General features: G+C 39.5%; 1 protein-coding gene across 8 annotated transcripts in view; it reads right to left on the reverse strand.

Moving 5' to 3' along the window:
- NLN (neurolysin) overlaps window positions 1-16,402 on the reverse strand; it is a 103,756-nt gene that overhangs the window by 64,136 nt on the left and 23,218 nt on the right. For 2 of the 8 annotated variants that reach the window (XM_073014728.1, XM_073014729.1), the window contains 3 exons: window positions 10,640-10,812; window positions 4,516-4,775; window positions 455-603 (listed from right to left, as the gene is read on the reverse strand). In XM_073014728.1, the coding sequence (XP_072870829.1) occupies window positions 455-603; window positions 4,516-4,747 (381 nt within the window). In that variant the 5' untranslated portion in view covers window positions 4,748-4,775; window positions 10,640-10,812. Of the gene's footprint in view, window positions 1-454; window positions 604-4,515; window positions 4,776-10,639; window positions 10,813-12,506; window positions 12,961-16,402 lie in introns of all 8 variants that reach the window. The other 6 variants (XM_007973939.3, XM_037982245.2, XM_007973942.3 and 3 more) reach the window with 4 other exon arrangements.

Below are 16,402 nucleotides of genomic sequence, written 5' to 3' on the forward strand. Positions count from 1 at the left end.
CCTAGAACATTTATCCATAATTTCCGCAAGTCTTCAAAAATGTAAGGATGACAGACAGGAATGACTGGCATACAGCATCAACAGTATGTCATCAATATTATGGTTCCCAAACCACAAGATATTTAAGATAAACAACTTGATTCCACTTGCTTCTAATTGATTTGGTCTAAGATAACCCTTACATGCAACCATTAAGTTCATAATGTCGTTAAAAAGCCTTAACATTACAGATGTTCCCTCTTCTACATTTGATCTTTAATTGAATGGAATTAGCAGCTCAACATAATCTCAACGATACAATTAACATTATGTATTACTATATAATGCCCATTATGGTATTATAATCATTGGAAATAAAATCTAAGAAAATCCAATCAGTATGTTTTACTGATGATCGAAGGTTCTTTTTTGTTGTAGTTTTCCCCTCTTTAAAGGGATGTATAATACCACTTACCTGCAAACGAACAATTCTCTCAAATATATCTCCTCTCATGCTCATCTCAATATCAAAACGAGAAAGTCTTTTGTCTGCTTCTGTACTTGCTGCTCGTACTTCTTTGTCAGAGGATACATGCTGGGGAAAGTCTAGCATGGTCCTTTCCACTGCGGATGGAGACCAAAATATTACCACACAACAGGACTTGCCAAATCAGTATTAAGCCAAATACCTCATACCCAGTGAATTCTCATGCCAATAAAAGTTTTTTTAATTTTATTTTATACTTTCTATAAAGGCTCCTAAGGCTACCAAGAAAAAGCATCTAATGCAGGACTTGGCTGTTCCAGTTGGCATCATTATGAACGGTAAGGATGTGAGCTGAGCACTTATCGAAGTACACTGGGGTATAATTTTTTTTTTTTTTTTTTTGGAGACAGGGTCTTGCTTTGTCGCCCAGGCTTTGTCGCCCAGGCTGGAGTGCAGTGGTGCAATCACAGCTCACTACAGCCTTAACTTGCCAGGCTCAAGCAACACTCCTGCCTCAGCACACTCCTTCCCCAACACCATTGAGTGTCTGGGACCACAGGCATGATCTACCACACTCAGCTAATTTTTGTATTTTTTGTAGAGATGGGGTTTTGCCATATTTCCCAGGCTGGTCTCCAACTCCTGGGCTAAAGTGATCCTCCCACCTCAGTCTCCTAAAGTATTAGGATTATAGGCGTGAACCACTGCATCTGGCCTGAGGGTATAATTTATCAACTGGGAATGTAGGAAGAGAAAGACACAGTTCTGATACTGAGGCATCTTAGGATCTGGGATGGGGAAAGGGTACATAAAAAGATAAAGACTCCATAGAAAATCTAATCAAAGCAATGGACCCTACCCCAAATGCACACATACATAAAAACATTCAAAATTCCAGATAATTTCAAAGGATTCCCAGAAATCTAAGTGGACACATCCAGTAAGTAGCTAGACATTGGAGACATTCCTGTTAAATAACAATGATAATTTAGTTTGGTTTGATCTTCACATATTAAAGTTGGTTCTTGGGTTTTTCATCAATTTCTATTTTGACTTTAATTGGGTAAAAATCTCTGATGTCAGTGAAATAACCAATACTATACAACAAAAATAAGTATGGGCTTATAGTGATGGTTGTGCTATGCTGTGAAAATAAGTGAATTTTTATTTGATTAACTTCAGTATTGTGAAGGTATTATAAACAGTAAAATTTCCATATGATCTCTAGGAGACTGTAGAGCTATCCTTTATACAGCAAGAAACTATACAGTTAAACAAACTGCCTCACTCATATCAGTCCTCTTAAAACATTGCTACAAATAAAGTTATTAGAAATACCTGCCACAAATATCAGAATAAATACATAAGGTCTATTTTTGAAATATCAAATTATGAAATTATACTTTAGGATTTAATATATAATTTTATGTCTGTTGGTTAAGGAAAGAATGGAATAGAAAATTTTGAAATTTAATACAGCACTTATTTAAGTGATAATAGTTAACTATATGGTTGCAATATGCTTACTTTTAAAAATTAGTTATAAAACGGTGGCTCATGCCTATAATCCCAGCACTTTGGGAGGCTGAGGCAGGTGGATCACCTGGAGTTAGGAGTTTGAGACCAGCCTGGCCAACATGGTGAAACCCTGTCTCTACTAAAAGTACAAAATGAGCAGAGCGTGGTGGTGCATGCCTGTAATCCCAGCTACTCAGGAGGCTGAGGCAGGAGAATTGATTGAACCTGGGAGGCAGAGGTTGCAGTGAGCCAAGATTGTGCGACTGCACTCCAGCCTGGGCAACAGGAGTGAAACTCTGTCTAAAAATAAAATAAAATAAAGTAAAATAAAATAAAATAAAATGAAATGAAATGAAATGAAATGAAATGAAATGAAATAAATCAGCTATAAAATGTAGTAAGAAGGAATAAAAATTGCTCAAAAACTTATATAAGCAACATCAAATGCAGGAGCCTACAATTAGAAACATATTCTTAAACAAACAAAGATGCTGAAAGCCATTTCCTTCCTTACTTTGCCACAAAGACCTGGAATCAGATTTATGCTCTCACTGCCAAACTATAGGCAATGCTGATGCCCAGTGCCTGACACTAGACAAACAAGGTTTCAACAGCTACTATGAGAGGCATAAAGGACTCGGAGAGAGAAAATATGCCCAGATAAGAGAAAGTTAGTTTTTAAGAAATCTATTCCCAAACTCACAATTTTCGATAATTAACCCATAAAAATAAATGTATAGAGGAGCAAGAACAAATATCACAAACTTGAAAGTATGCTGAAAAGATCTATTATTGAGAGAAAAACAATTTAAAGTAATTATTTTTAAAAGATTTTGTTTGAGCCAGTCATGGTGGCTCACATCTGTAAGCCCAGTGCTTTGGGAGCCAAGGTAGAAGGATCACCTGAGACAAGGAGTGGGCAACATACAGGAGACCAGCCTGGACAACATAGTGAAACCCCATCCCCACACAAAATGTAAAAATTAGCTGGGCATGGTGGAACAGGCCTGCAGTGTCAGCTACTCAGGAAGCTGAGGCAGGAGGATCTCTTGAGCCCAAGAGTTCGAGGCTGCAGTGAGCTAGGATTGTGCCATAGCACTCCAGCCTGGGTGACAGAGTGAGACTTTGTCTCAAATGCCTAAGTTATGGGCTGCTATACCATCTTGGCCACAAGTGACTGAAGAAGTGAGCACCTGAACCAAGGACAAACCACATCCATGATGGTACACGCACATGAAGTCGCCAGGTGGAAAAGCTCTGCTGAATAGGGACTAACTCTATCCCTTTGACTTTGACTAATGAAGACAACCAGATTCTTTTATTCAGGAGTTTAAATTCAAGATGTGTAATAAGATTGAGAAGCCATTAATGAAGGTGAAGCAGTTGCTGGTAGGAGCAGAAACTGAAACAAATGCTGAGATAAGAGAAAATAGTCAACAAACGCTGAGATAAGAGAAAACAGCCAAGTCCTTTTTACAGTAAAACATAGAGAATGAAGGGATAGTGGGGCAAGGAGATGACGTCACTAGGGCTATGCTGGATTCTGACAATCTTTCAAATTACAAAATGCACACGAATGTTTACGATCACCAGTTCTGCAGCTATCTTATATTCTCTTATGAAACTTGGATATACAGCCAAGATTGTCTGTCATAATCATTCTACAAAATATGCCCAACCATTAGAGGTAACCAAAGGGAATCTTCATTCCTTATAACTTGAAGGGTCTAATATGTTATAAAAATAATGTATGTCAGGGCAGACAATAGAGAAATACATAAAGAGGAAAGTAAAAATTAGCTATAAACACATCACCTGATACATTAAACATTCTGATGATTAATCTTATGTGTTGAGATTCTGGACTTTCCAGACGCCTTAATCACGTAAGCCAATTCCCTATAATCAATCTATCAATCGATCTCTCTCTTCCCACACATACATATATTTACATATGTATACTTACACATACATGCACACACACACACACCCCCTATAGGTTCAATTTTTCTGGAGAATCCTAACAAAACCATTGATAAAATTTATTTTCTTCCAGTTCTTTTGTGTCCTTTTCCCTGTACCATTAAACACTGCCTGTAAACCATGATTTTAATGATTATACAGCATTCCAGAGGATGGATGTTTCATAATTTATTTATCTAATCTATTGGTTGACATTTGGGAATTGTTTCTAAGCCTATGATATGACAAGAATACCTACTTATACATAAATTGATACATGAATTTTCCATATATATGATTATTTTCCTAGTGGAATTAATGGGAAAGGGTATGAATATCTTAAAAGTTCTGACACATTGTCAAAACGCTCTCCAGAAAGCAGTGTAATCAGTGTACATTTTATAGCACCTTTGCCAACATAAACAATTTTAAAATCTTACATAATTAAATTTTAAGCAATTATGTAAAAATCAATGCTTGTAAAACTGGAAAACTGAAAGAGAGAAAGCACGAAATGATTTAAGATGTCCACAAAGTGGAACACTGATATGCTTCTGCATCTGACCTACCTATATACTTTACTTCTATATCTGCCAGTGCCTGCAGACAGTTCTCGTAAGTTACTTCCTCAATACCGAGCATTCCAACAGCATCATACACCTGTTTGGTCTGCACAATGAGCTCCTCAGTTCTTGTTTTAATTTGCTCTGGTGAAAGATCCCATCTTAAAACATTTCTGCCAGCCACAGTATAGGAAGACATTGCCTGAAGAGAAGACATCACTTCTCTTCCTAATGTCATTCTAAGTAAATTCCTGGAACCACCAACTCTAAAAAGAATCAGAAAAAGAATAAGAATTAGGGATTTCGGTTGGTTCAAAGTCAACATATGAATGTGCATTATAAAATTAAATTTTAAATTAAAAATAACTTTTTTTTAAAAAAACAAGCAAATATTTTCAGGTGAACACATATGCACAAAACTAAGTAACTTGTATTTTCTATTTTTCTTGCATAATTACATAGTTTTAATGAAATTTGTATAATTCAAACACTGAATTGTTTGTGTAATTAAATCATATAGAAAAATAAAGTCAGGTGTTGAAGCTATAATAATTATCCTTCATAAATTAAATCAGTAATCTTCCATCTCTCTTTTTTTTAAGACAGGGTCTCATTCTGTTGTCTACGATAGAGGGCAGTGACGTGATCACAGTTCACTGCAGCCTTGACTTCATCGGCTCAAGTGTTCCACCAACCCCAACCTCCCAAGTAGCTGAAACTACAGGGACAACCACCATACCCAACTAATTTTTAAAAATTATTTGTAGAGATGAGGTCTCCCCATATTGCCCAGGCTGGTTTTGAACTCCTGAGCTCAAGCAATCCTCCTGCCCTGGCCTCACAAAGTACTGGGATTACAGGTGTGAGCCACTGCACCTGGCCAGTATCTTTTTTATTTTAATATTTTCCCAGTGCTAACTTCCACCTACTATGTACATAGACTCAAAAAAACCTTGCAAGTTTAGCAAGGAAACATTAAAAACTTATCTTCCTATAATGAACATCAATTTTTTTAACCAAAATTTCATGTAAATTAAGAATGACAATTTGAATTTAAGATTTGGAAAATAAACTCTGGGATAGCTATGGCATTATCCTAAAAGAAAAAAAGAAAAAAGAAATTGTTAAGAATAATGATACCAGTCTTCACTCCCTTAAAACATTCAAACTAGTAATACTGATGCCATGTTTCTCTATCTATATACACATGCATATATATGCACAAATGTAAGTATATATAATTTTAGGGCTTATAAATAAAAATGTTATATTTAGTAGCTAACATTTATTGTCTGTTCAGGCACGGTTCAAAATACTTCCCATGCAGTAACTCAGTCATCCAACAACCCTCTAAGTTATATACTGTGGTTAGTCTTGTTTCACTGAAGAGAAAACTAAAACACAGAGAAGTTAAGTAACTTGCCTAAAGCCATGCAGCTAGTTGTACGGTCACAGGTAGGATTAAAAGCCAGGCAGTATGGATCCAGAACCCATATTCTTAACCACTGTGCTAAACTTCATTTCTATTATCTTACAGGACCCCAAAACAACCTTATAAGTAGGTAGGGCATTATTGTATTCTCTTCTAATGAAGCAACTGAAGCCTCAGAGAGACTAAGTGACTTGTTTAAAGTCATTCATCCAGCTAATACTTATGAGCATGTACTGTATCCAGTTCATGACAGATGATGGGGATAAATGGCAAATTGTCTTAGACCCTGACATTCTAACATAGTAGAAAGGACAAATGGATAAACATGCAATTATACTACACTGAGATGAGTGTTATGACAAGGGTAAGCAGAGAGAACTCCAAAAGAAGGGAACTCCATTCTGGTCTTGGGGCAGGGCGAATGTGTCAAGAAAGATTTTCTAGAAAGAGCAACTAGCAAACCAACATTTGAACAATGTGTAGGAATTATCCAAAGGTAATGCCATAAGGGGAGAGAAGGCTGAAAAGGTAAGTAGAGATATTTAGCAAATGAAGAGCCTTGGGAATCATCAGAACCTCTAACCTTGGCCAGGCATCGTGGCTCATGCCTATAATCCCAATATTTTGAGAGGCTGAGGCAGGCAGATTGCTTAAGGTCCAGGGTTCGAAACCAGCCTGGGCAAAATAGTGAAATATTGTCTACACGAAACATTAAAACAACATTAAAACAACAACAACAACAACAACAACAACAACAAAAAACTCCCCCAAACATCCAATCTTATTCTGAAGGCAATTTGAGAGCCATAGATGGGTTTAAATCAGGTGAGAGATACCAGATTTGTGTTTTAGAGAAATTGCTCAAATTATAATGAGCTGAAAGGTTTGTAAAAGAGATCATTCAAGAAAGAAGTTGTTCTTGGGGCTGTAATTGGGGCTCATGATTAAAGTATACAAAACTAGGAAAGAGGGGGAATTGGAATGATTTAAAATATATTCAGGAGTTGGACTCAATAGGACTTGGTACTGAATGGATGGAGGCGGTGGAGGTGAGAGAGTCAAGAGAGTCAAGGGAAAGGAGGCTTTATGGGGGAAAAAAGAGAAACTCAATTTTGGACATGCCAAGTTTGAAGTGGCTACAGAACATGTAAGAGGAATTCATTAATATTAAGTGGTAATCGTATTTATAGGAGTACCCAAAGGAGTTTGCAGAGAAGAGAAAAGCATTGGGGCCCTAACTCTAATATGATCACTGAGGTAGAAGGAACATTAGGCCAAGATGGGTTCTAGGAATTTGTGACAAGTAAGCAGTGAAAACAGTACCAAACATACAGATGTTGAGAAAAACTGAAAAGTCTTTGTTGAATACAGCAGCAGAATGCCATTCACGACTCTGGCTAAAGCAGTGTCAGGGGAGCAGCAGGGGTATAGGTCTGACTACTATGATGGAGGAATAAGGAAGAGGTGAAGAACTGGAGACAGTGTGCACCTAGGCAATTCTCTGTGGATTTGGCCATGGAAAGAAGAGCTAAGGCAGTGTAGCTAAAAGAGGTTGAGACATAGAATAGATACATTTTTCACATAGGAGAGACCTAAATACTGACCTCCTCATCTTTACTCTCCACAAGAACTCATGTCCACATACTAGTTGATGCTTACAACTTGAGGCTGCCAGGCTATTTTCTAATACATTTTCACATTTCTTCTTCCACCAGTTGAGTTACATACTAACTAATGGTTAAGCCTGTTGTTCCAAAACCTGTTTATGCCTGTTATGCTTATTTTCATGTAATTTAAATATTTGACTGATTAAATGTATACGAAATTTAAAAACTTATTTCTGGGATACGTAAAAGGTTTCAGAAATACTTTAAAAAAGAGAGTTACAAAAAAAATCAACTCCCACAAAAAACTTGTCCTTATGAAAGATTGGGAAAGGAATTGTGACAATTCAGAAGGTTTCTGAATTCATACTACTTATATGTTTCTTATACTCATGTTCCACTTTCGAGAAGCTGAAACTGGAAATCAAAGATGATGCATTATAGGTGTAGTTTATACAAGGACAGTAAGAAATGCCAATCAAATCATTTATAGTTAACAAAAGGCCTTGGTTTTAGATCAAAAGATTTGGGAATAAATCTGTTTTAAATTTGCATAAAATATTTAAGAAATTTATCATAGTTATGATACTACTTGAAACCATCTTTTTTTTCAATTACATTATTAAGGTATTTAGAGAGACTGAGCTCCCTATAGAGAAAGGAAGAAAAGGAATATAAAACATGAGCAATGTTTTAGACAGAAAAACTATAGTCTCAGTAAAATCAATAAAACAGTAAATGGGAGTAGTCAGGTTATAGTAAAAATGTGAGATATCTGAATTTAAGACCTCAAGGATTAAGCAGTTTCTTTGCAAGAGTGTAAAGAAAAAAGAGTCTAGTTTGGATAAATTGCCTATGTGAACATTGGAGTCAGCAGGTTGATGGTGGATCCTGGGAGGAGAAAGGAAGACTGAACCAGGAACCCGAGTACCTGAAGAAGGAACTCCCAGCTGACTGGGGGAGACAACACGAGCAGGATATAAAATGGGAAAACCAGATCATGAGCTTCAAAGGTGTTTTTACACAATGAAGTGCTGGACATCACAGTGGTTGCAGGGGGCCTCTGGGGGAAAAGAGGATACTGATCTTTCCTCCTTACTTTGTGGTATGGGGTGTGGGAGGAAGAGGGATGCATGGGAAATATTTTTGTCAGGGTTCAGTGGATTTTAGAAAAGGTCAGGAAGAGAAGCGAAGATCCAGGGAAGAGTATGAAAAAGTGGAGGAGTTTATTTACCATAGGACAAGGGTTCCAGAAATAACAATGGAGAAGTCACTGCAGTAGATGGTTAGATACACATTGGTTATCTAGCCATTAACCTCTTCCCCTACCTAATTATATGCACATCTTCCTCTCAACACTCATATACCCCCAACACAGTTCATGTTCTTTGAAGGTAGCTGTCCCTGCCCTCAGTACTCTTGCTTGGAATGCTGTGAGAGAAGGGGGTCTCATTCCCACTAAGTGTCAGTACACTTGTGTCCTAGATTGCAGCTGGCAGTCATCCTATGAGAATGAGCAGAATCTGATTTATGATAAAACAGACACTTTGAATGGCAGAATAAAGGAGGGAAACCAAATATTTAAAGACACCATAGAGCCCATAGATCAACTAATTGTAAAGCCTGACCGTTCCAGTTATGAGTCAGTTAAGTCCCCTCTATGGTGAAATCAGTTAGAATGGGGTTTTATATTATTTGCCTCATATAGGATTCTACTGCTAAAGGAATAAGTATAGGGAGAAACCAACAGTATGGAGGTCAGAGTACAAGAAATGGCAGATGAGTAGAGGGTCTTACACACTTGGTGTTGGTGCAAAATAATAAAGATGTGAAGTTCAGGATTTATACAGTTGGCTGAAAATTTCCAAAATAATTATTTCTGCCAACAGACGCCACTAAGAAAGAGTCAGTCATGGCCATGACAGGCTGTACTGTCAAGGAAGTCCCAGCATAGGTAAAAAGGCTGGCCCTGAGATGACAGAGTTACAGGAATATTAAAGAGAACGACGACAAAAACATAGGACGTATCCATCTTAATACCCTGTTCTTTTCACCACTCCTCTTAGTATAAACCAGTGACTACAGATAAATTTCTATTAATGCTCAGGTTTCTTTTTTTTGGAGACAGAGTCTCACTCTATCGCCCAGGCTGGAGTACAATGGCGTAATCTCAGCTCATTGCAACCTCCACCTCCCAGGTTAAAGCGATTCTCGTGCCTCATCCTTCTGAGTAGCTGGAATTACAAGCTTGTGTTACCGTGCCTGACTAGTTTTTTGTATTTTTATTAGAGACAGCGTTTCACCATGTTGGCCAGGCTGGTCCTGAACTCCTAACCTGAAGTGATCCGCCCTCCTTAGCCTTCCAATGTGTTGAGATTATAGGCATGAGCCACCGTGCCTGGCCTATTACTCAGTTTTAAAAGAAAATTACTTCAAGCATTTCACTGATAAGATGACCTTCATTGGTTTTCATCTATTTCCTAACATTTACTGGAAGGTTGAGTGGTCATAGTATATCTGATTGTTAAGTTTTATTTTGTTTTTAATTGACACATAATAATTGTACATCTTTATGGGTACAGTGTGATGTTTCAATACATGTGTACATTGTGTAATGATCAAACCAGGTTAATTAGCATAACTATCACCTCAAACACTTGTCATTTATTTGTAGTGGGAAAGTTAAACTGATAAAGATGTCAATACCTCCACCTTGGCTGGACACATATATGTTTTATAGTTTCCAAGGCAATTAGTGAAAAGCTATTTCTCCCTTAATGTAATACTATTCCCTGAACCTGGAAGGGCTAAAAAAAAGTTAGAAATCATGATGTCATGGGTCAACTAAATATATTAAAATTTTTATCTTAATACTTTTTTTCTCACCTTCTGGGATTTTACCTTAATTCTTTTCAGGATTCATAATTCTTGTTACCAAAGAAAAGGAATGGTGACAGGGGAATGCCTTATACTTCTAACTAAAACATTTTGATCTACTGAGTACTTTCTCTCTGCATTATCTCTGCTTTTCCTCTCCCATCTTCATTTCGCGGAGCATCCCTCTTCTTCCCCTTTGTTACATTTTCAAGCTCACCCAATGCTTTGGATGCTGGTACATTGATCTCGTCTTCCCCTTCTGTGCCTCTACAGTCCTGGAAAGAACTGCACCCGGGTGGGAAAACCAGTGCACCTGTAGTCATCCAGCAGCTGCGCTTGTATTCTTGAGAACGTGGTGAAGATTTTTCTCTGACTTTTTGCAGCTGAGAGCTATATAAGTCAAAAGCAGACAACCGGCATGAGCCTGTCTTTTCCTACAGCAGTTATTATGTCTAATAATTTGAAAATGAAAAAGTAGATCAAATCTGAGATTCCAGTTGTCTAATTAAACACTATATATTTTTTTCCTACTACAAAATTCCAGGCTCTTTATTATTTCTGTCTCAATCATCATACCTTCTTCATCATCTCCTCTGTTTTCAAAGCACTTTTCAAAACATGACCTTTGTGAATTTTTTTTTCTTTTTTGAAACAGGGTCTCTCTCTCTCACCCAGGCTAGAGTCCAGGTGGCGTGATCATGGCTCACTGTAGCCTCAACCTTCCAGGGTCAGGCGATCCTCTTACCTGAGCCTTCCAAGTAGCTGGGACTATAGGCGTGCATGACACCTAGCAATTTTTTGTACTTTTTGTAGAGACGTGGTTTTGCCATGTTGCCCAGGCTGGTCTTGAACTCCTAAGCTCAAGCGATCCTTCCACCTCAGCTTCCCAAAGTGTTGGGATGACAAGCATGAGTCACTGCAACAGGCCAACCCTGTGAAATTTCTAACCAAGAAATAATACAGAATACCATACTAGAATTGACAGGAAGGTGCATTTGCTAGCACTGTAATCTCCTGTGTCCAAAATAATATAATAATAATAGCAGTGTTTAGGCAAAGGAAAAAAGCTGGATAAATTTTGACAGAGATCATCAGGTTACAGAGTTTCATTTGTACAAATGAGTATGCCATAGTTATTCCGAGTTAATTATTGCCTTGAGACTTTTGCAAAATATTTTATGGAATGTACTTTCAGAAATGTTGATTTATGGGGTTCATTTTCTTTTGAAGCATAGTTTGAAGTCTTCTACTTCCTCTCATCAAGGCTTTCACCATTCCAGTTCACCCAGATCTGAGCTTCTACCACCTTTCATCTGTGCCATTCATTTTAGACATTTAAATTACTGTCATCACCTATTCAATTAGTTTGTTTTATACTCTAAATGAAACTAGGACTTTCTCAAGCACAATGGCCATTGTACATTTCTTTCATCACAAACTCCAACCCCAATGCACTGCACACTGATGAGCAGACAGATGTTCATTATACACTTGAAACAGGATGGGACAAATATGGCAAAAACATTAAAGCAACACCATCTTCCCTCATCATCACAAGTAAACATTCATACAGGGAAACACGTTTTATTAGAGCCAGGGCTATGGTGAAACTATATTATGTAAAATTTTACAACTTCTACCTCCTACCAATTTACATTTTTTCCATCCCTTTCCCTGTCACCATGTCACTGTGTTGTACTACATGGTTGGCAGGACATTTCCAGAAATTTGTGCCAAATCTTTGAAACACTTGGCAAATATTCCTAGTATTTGCTTTGCAACTAACGTTTCTCTACAAACTGCTCTTGAGGTCTGCATTAAATCAATCCCCCCTCAAGACTGGAATTCCTGTATAAGTTTAATTATTTCTCTTGTGTAGCTATTACATCAGAAACACTCTAATCCTGATTTCTACTATTCACAAAGTTGTCTTTCTAGCCACTGTTTTGACTAAATCACCCCTCTCCTCACAACTTCTCAGGCTATAGCTCAAGTCCAGGGTCCTTTCATCAGAGCATATAGGACTTCTTTATTTCTGATTTCTGCAATGCCAAAGCCCAGCTACATACCTCACTGAGGCTTACCTGTTTCTCTTTTTCTTTCTCCTTCCTTCTTTTCTTTCTTCTTTCCTTGTTTCTCTTTTTTTTCTGTATTTCTCTCTCTCTTTCTCTTTACTTTTTTAAAAGACAAGGTCTCACTCTGTTGCCCAGGCTGGAGAGTAGTGGTGCAGTCATAGCTCACTGTAAACTAGACCTCCTGGACTCAAGCAATCCTCCTGCTTCAGCCTTCCAAGTAGCTGGTACTACAGGCTTGTGCCACCACACCCAGCTAATTTTTAAATTTTTAATAGAGATGGAGTCTTGCTAAGTTGCCCATAGTGAGCAACTCCTGGGCTCAAGCAAGCCACCCGCTTTGGCTCCCAAAGTGCTGAGATTACAGGCATGAGCCAACGCTTCTGGCCAACTTATCTATTTCTTCAGGTACTTAGTCCATTTCTTTCTTGAAGCCTTCAGCCAAGCAGCACATTATCCACTAGACCTGTGCAGTCCAACACAGCAGGCACATGTAGTTATTTAAATGAATTATGAGTAAATAAAATAAAAAATTCAGTTTCTCAGTTGTACCAGGCACATTTCAAATATCCAATAGCCACTTGTAGTAAGTGGGTACCACACTGGACAGCACAGATAATGTTTTCACCACTGCAGAAAGTTCGCATGGACAGCACCGACTGGACGATCTCATTCCTGAGATTCCACGTGACAGCACATGTACACCAAGCAGCCCTGCCTGTGCCCCTCCTCGGGTACCCTTTCTCCTTTCCACTCGCAAACCAGGTTCCTAGGTGTCTTCTCTGGAAGGAAGAAAGGACAGAGAAACAGAGGAAGGGAGAACTCATTTACTGAGTAGCTCATGTGTGCAGAGAGTGTTACAACACTCATCTAATTCTCACAACGTGGAGAAATAAGGAGTAAGCGCTACTTTCAAGAGCGTAGTCTGGCAGAAAAGACTTTCAGTTCTTTCCATAGGGAGCAGGGCCAAGGGTATTGATAATATGATCAGAATATAAAAATGGTTTTTCCACAAGACTGTTTAAATTTCATGTCCTTATTATTTTACAAATGAGAATTAATCTTATTCACTGACTGAGCTTACTAAGATAGAAGTCATAAAAGTATACCTAAAAGTTTCTGGTACGAGACCTTCAACACAGCAAATATTTGTGAACTTACTGCTTTCTCTCTGCTCTGTGTCCCTTCACAGCATACATTCTGCCACTGTCCCAAAGGTTCGGCATCACCAGTTGGTGAAGCTCTCCCATCATGCCAGTCTCTTTCTCCGACACTCACCCCTGGCCCTACATCCTCAACCTTGTCACAGGGCACTGGCTTTTCCGCTTTGTCTTAACTGTAACCTGGATTCCTGGTGAATGCACTGCCTCTCCCATGAAGTGAACTCACATTCTCTCAAATTCCTCACACTAGGAGGCCTTGACACAGAGTAAGCCTCTCCTTGATCCTCAAAGGGGTGTCCAAATCATTACTGCACTACAATTCTAATCTTCTGAGGCTACTGGCTTCCTGCTACATCCCTTATTAACTCTCTTTGTTGCTGTCATCAACTAAACTCTTTGTCATTTTCCCACATTCACCAAAGAATTAGCTCTACAGTCCCTGTATTACTCTATTTTCATACTGCTATGAAGAAATACCCAAGACTGGATAATGTATAAGGAAAACGAGGTATAATGGACTCACAGTTCCATATGCCTGGGGAGGCCTCACAATCATAGCAGAAGGCAAAGGAGGAGCAAAGTCACATCTTACATAGCGGCAGGCAAGAGAGCATGCGCAGGGAGCTGCCCTTTATGAAACCATCAGATCTCATGAGACTTATTCACTATCACGAGAACAGCACAGGAAAAATCCACCCCCAGATTCAATTACCTCCCAATGGGTTCCTCCCATGACACATGAGGATTATGGGAGCTATAATTCAAGATGAGATTTGGGTAGGGACACAGTCAAACCATTATCAGTCACTGTCTAAAGTTCCATAATCATCCCAGGGAGACTCTAAGGGTGGTTGGACAAGGCTTACCACTCCCTTAACTTCAGTTTCTTTTCTTTTTCTCTCTCTTTTCTTTTTGGGACAGGGTCTCATTCTGTTGCTGAGGCTGGTGTGCAGTGGTGTGATTATAACTCACCGTGGCCTCAACTTCCTAGGCTTAAGCACTTGATCCTCCCATTTCCCTAATAGCTGGGACTATAGGCATGCACCATCATGCCTGGCTAATTTAATTTTTGTAGAGATGGGGTTTCGCTATGTTGCCCAGGCTGGTCTCAAATTCCTGGGCTCAACAATTCTCCCACCTTGGCCTCCCAAAGTGCTGCAATTACAGGCATGAGCCACTGTGCCCAGCCAACGCCACTTCCTTAACCTATTTCACTCCAAGAACCTTTGTGTTTATTCTTCTTACCACCATTTGAAGATGCTCCTTGGAAATCACAAAGTCAACTATTCTACTGCAATCACAACCTTCTATCTTTTCAGCTTCCATTTATCTACTCCCATGGTTCTTAGTTTTCCATCTCCCTTAGAACTCCAGTCCTTTAATCCCTCTATTTTCTCACTCTAAAAGACTTCTCCCACAGCTCCACCCTTAGACCTGGATGACTGCTGTACTTTGTTTTTGAGACAGAGTCTTGCTCTGTTGCCCAGGCTGGAGTGCAGTGGCGTGATCTTGGCTCACTGCAACCTCCACCTCCTAGGTTCAAGCAATTCTCCTGCCTCAGCCTCCCAAATAGCTAGGATTACAGGCGTGTGCCACCACGCCTGGCTAATTTTTGTATTTTTAGTAGAGACGGGATTTCACTATGTTGACCAGGCTGGTCTTGAACTCCTGACCTCAGGTGATCTGCCTGTCTTGGCCTCCCAAAGTGCTAGGATTACAGGCGTGAGACACCGCACCTGGCCCACTGCTGTACTTCGGCAGGCTCCACTCTGGCCCTCCTGTGTCTGCACTCAGCTCAGGAGAGGTAAGGGGATGAGCTCATGCAAAGCTTGCCACTACCATCCTGCAACTATGCTTTGAGTGCCCAAGACTCCAGAATTCCTTGCTTGAATGGCTCCCAGAATCTGTGTGGGCCCCTTCCCAAGGTCTATTTTCCTGACGGTGAACTGCACCATTGGTTTGTACATATCTTGCACTGAGGGGTGGCCTTTAAGAGCAGGGAGTGTGGTCAGAGTTGGTCATACAGGTGGGGGCATCCATACACATGTGAGGCCCCTCATGGTACAGGAGGGGGCTAGGGGTGGGCTTCCAATTGTAGTTTCACCTCAGGTTGCACAGCTGTTAGAAGTGAGCTTCATCTATCAGGTCAACCAACTCTCACCAAAACCCCAACTTCCAGTCCTTCTGCTATATCAATCTTAAAAACCTCTGCTCGGGACCATTTTAACCAGCTACCTTCTCTACTCTCATAGCAGGCTCTGAACAGAGCTATGAGTTTTGATACTATTATATCATGGCCTCTGATTTGAGTTGGACTCCCAAGGCTTCAGGAAAATCCATCCATGAACATCTGCCTCCCATGACCTATTACTTCAAACTGTGTCCAGCCTCCCTGAATTTCTCCTCTCACCATCAGTAGCTGACCTTGCTGCCTACATTACTGAAGCCATCACACAGAAATTCCCTCCACTTCTCTCCTACGAACATAGCTGCCATCTCTATCATCCATTTCTCTTTACTCCTAACTAGTATAAGACGAATCTGACTTGCCTAAAGCCAGTTTCTTGCTCTGAGCTTGGGTCCTATCCGATCTCTTCCAGAGATATCATCTCTCAGCAAAATCTTAAATGTCTCATTTGGGCCGGGCGCGGTGGCTCATGCCTGTAATCCCAGCACCTTGGGAGGCCGAGGCGGGCGGATCACAAGCTCAGGAGATCGAGACCACGGTGAAACCCCGTCTCTACT

Source organism: Chlorocebus sabaeus, chromosome 4, assembly GCF_047675955.1.
Source record: "Chlorocebus sabaeus isolate Y175 chromosome 4, mChlSab1.0.hap1, whole genome shotgun sequence".
NCBI lineage: Eukaryota > Metazoa > Chordata > Mammalia > Primates > Cercopithecidae > Chlorocebus > Chlorocebus sabaeus.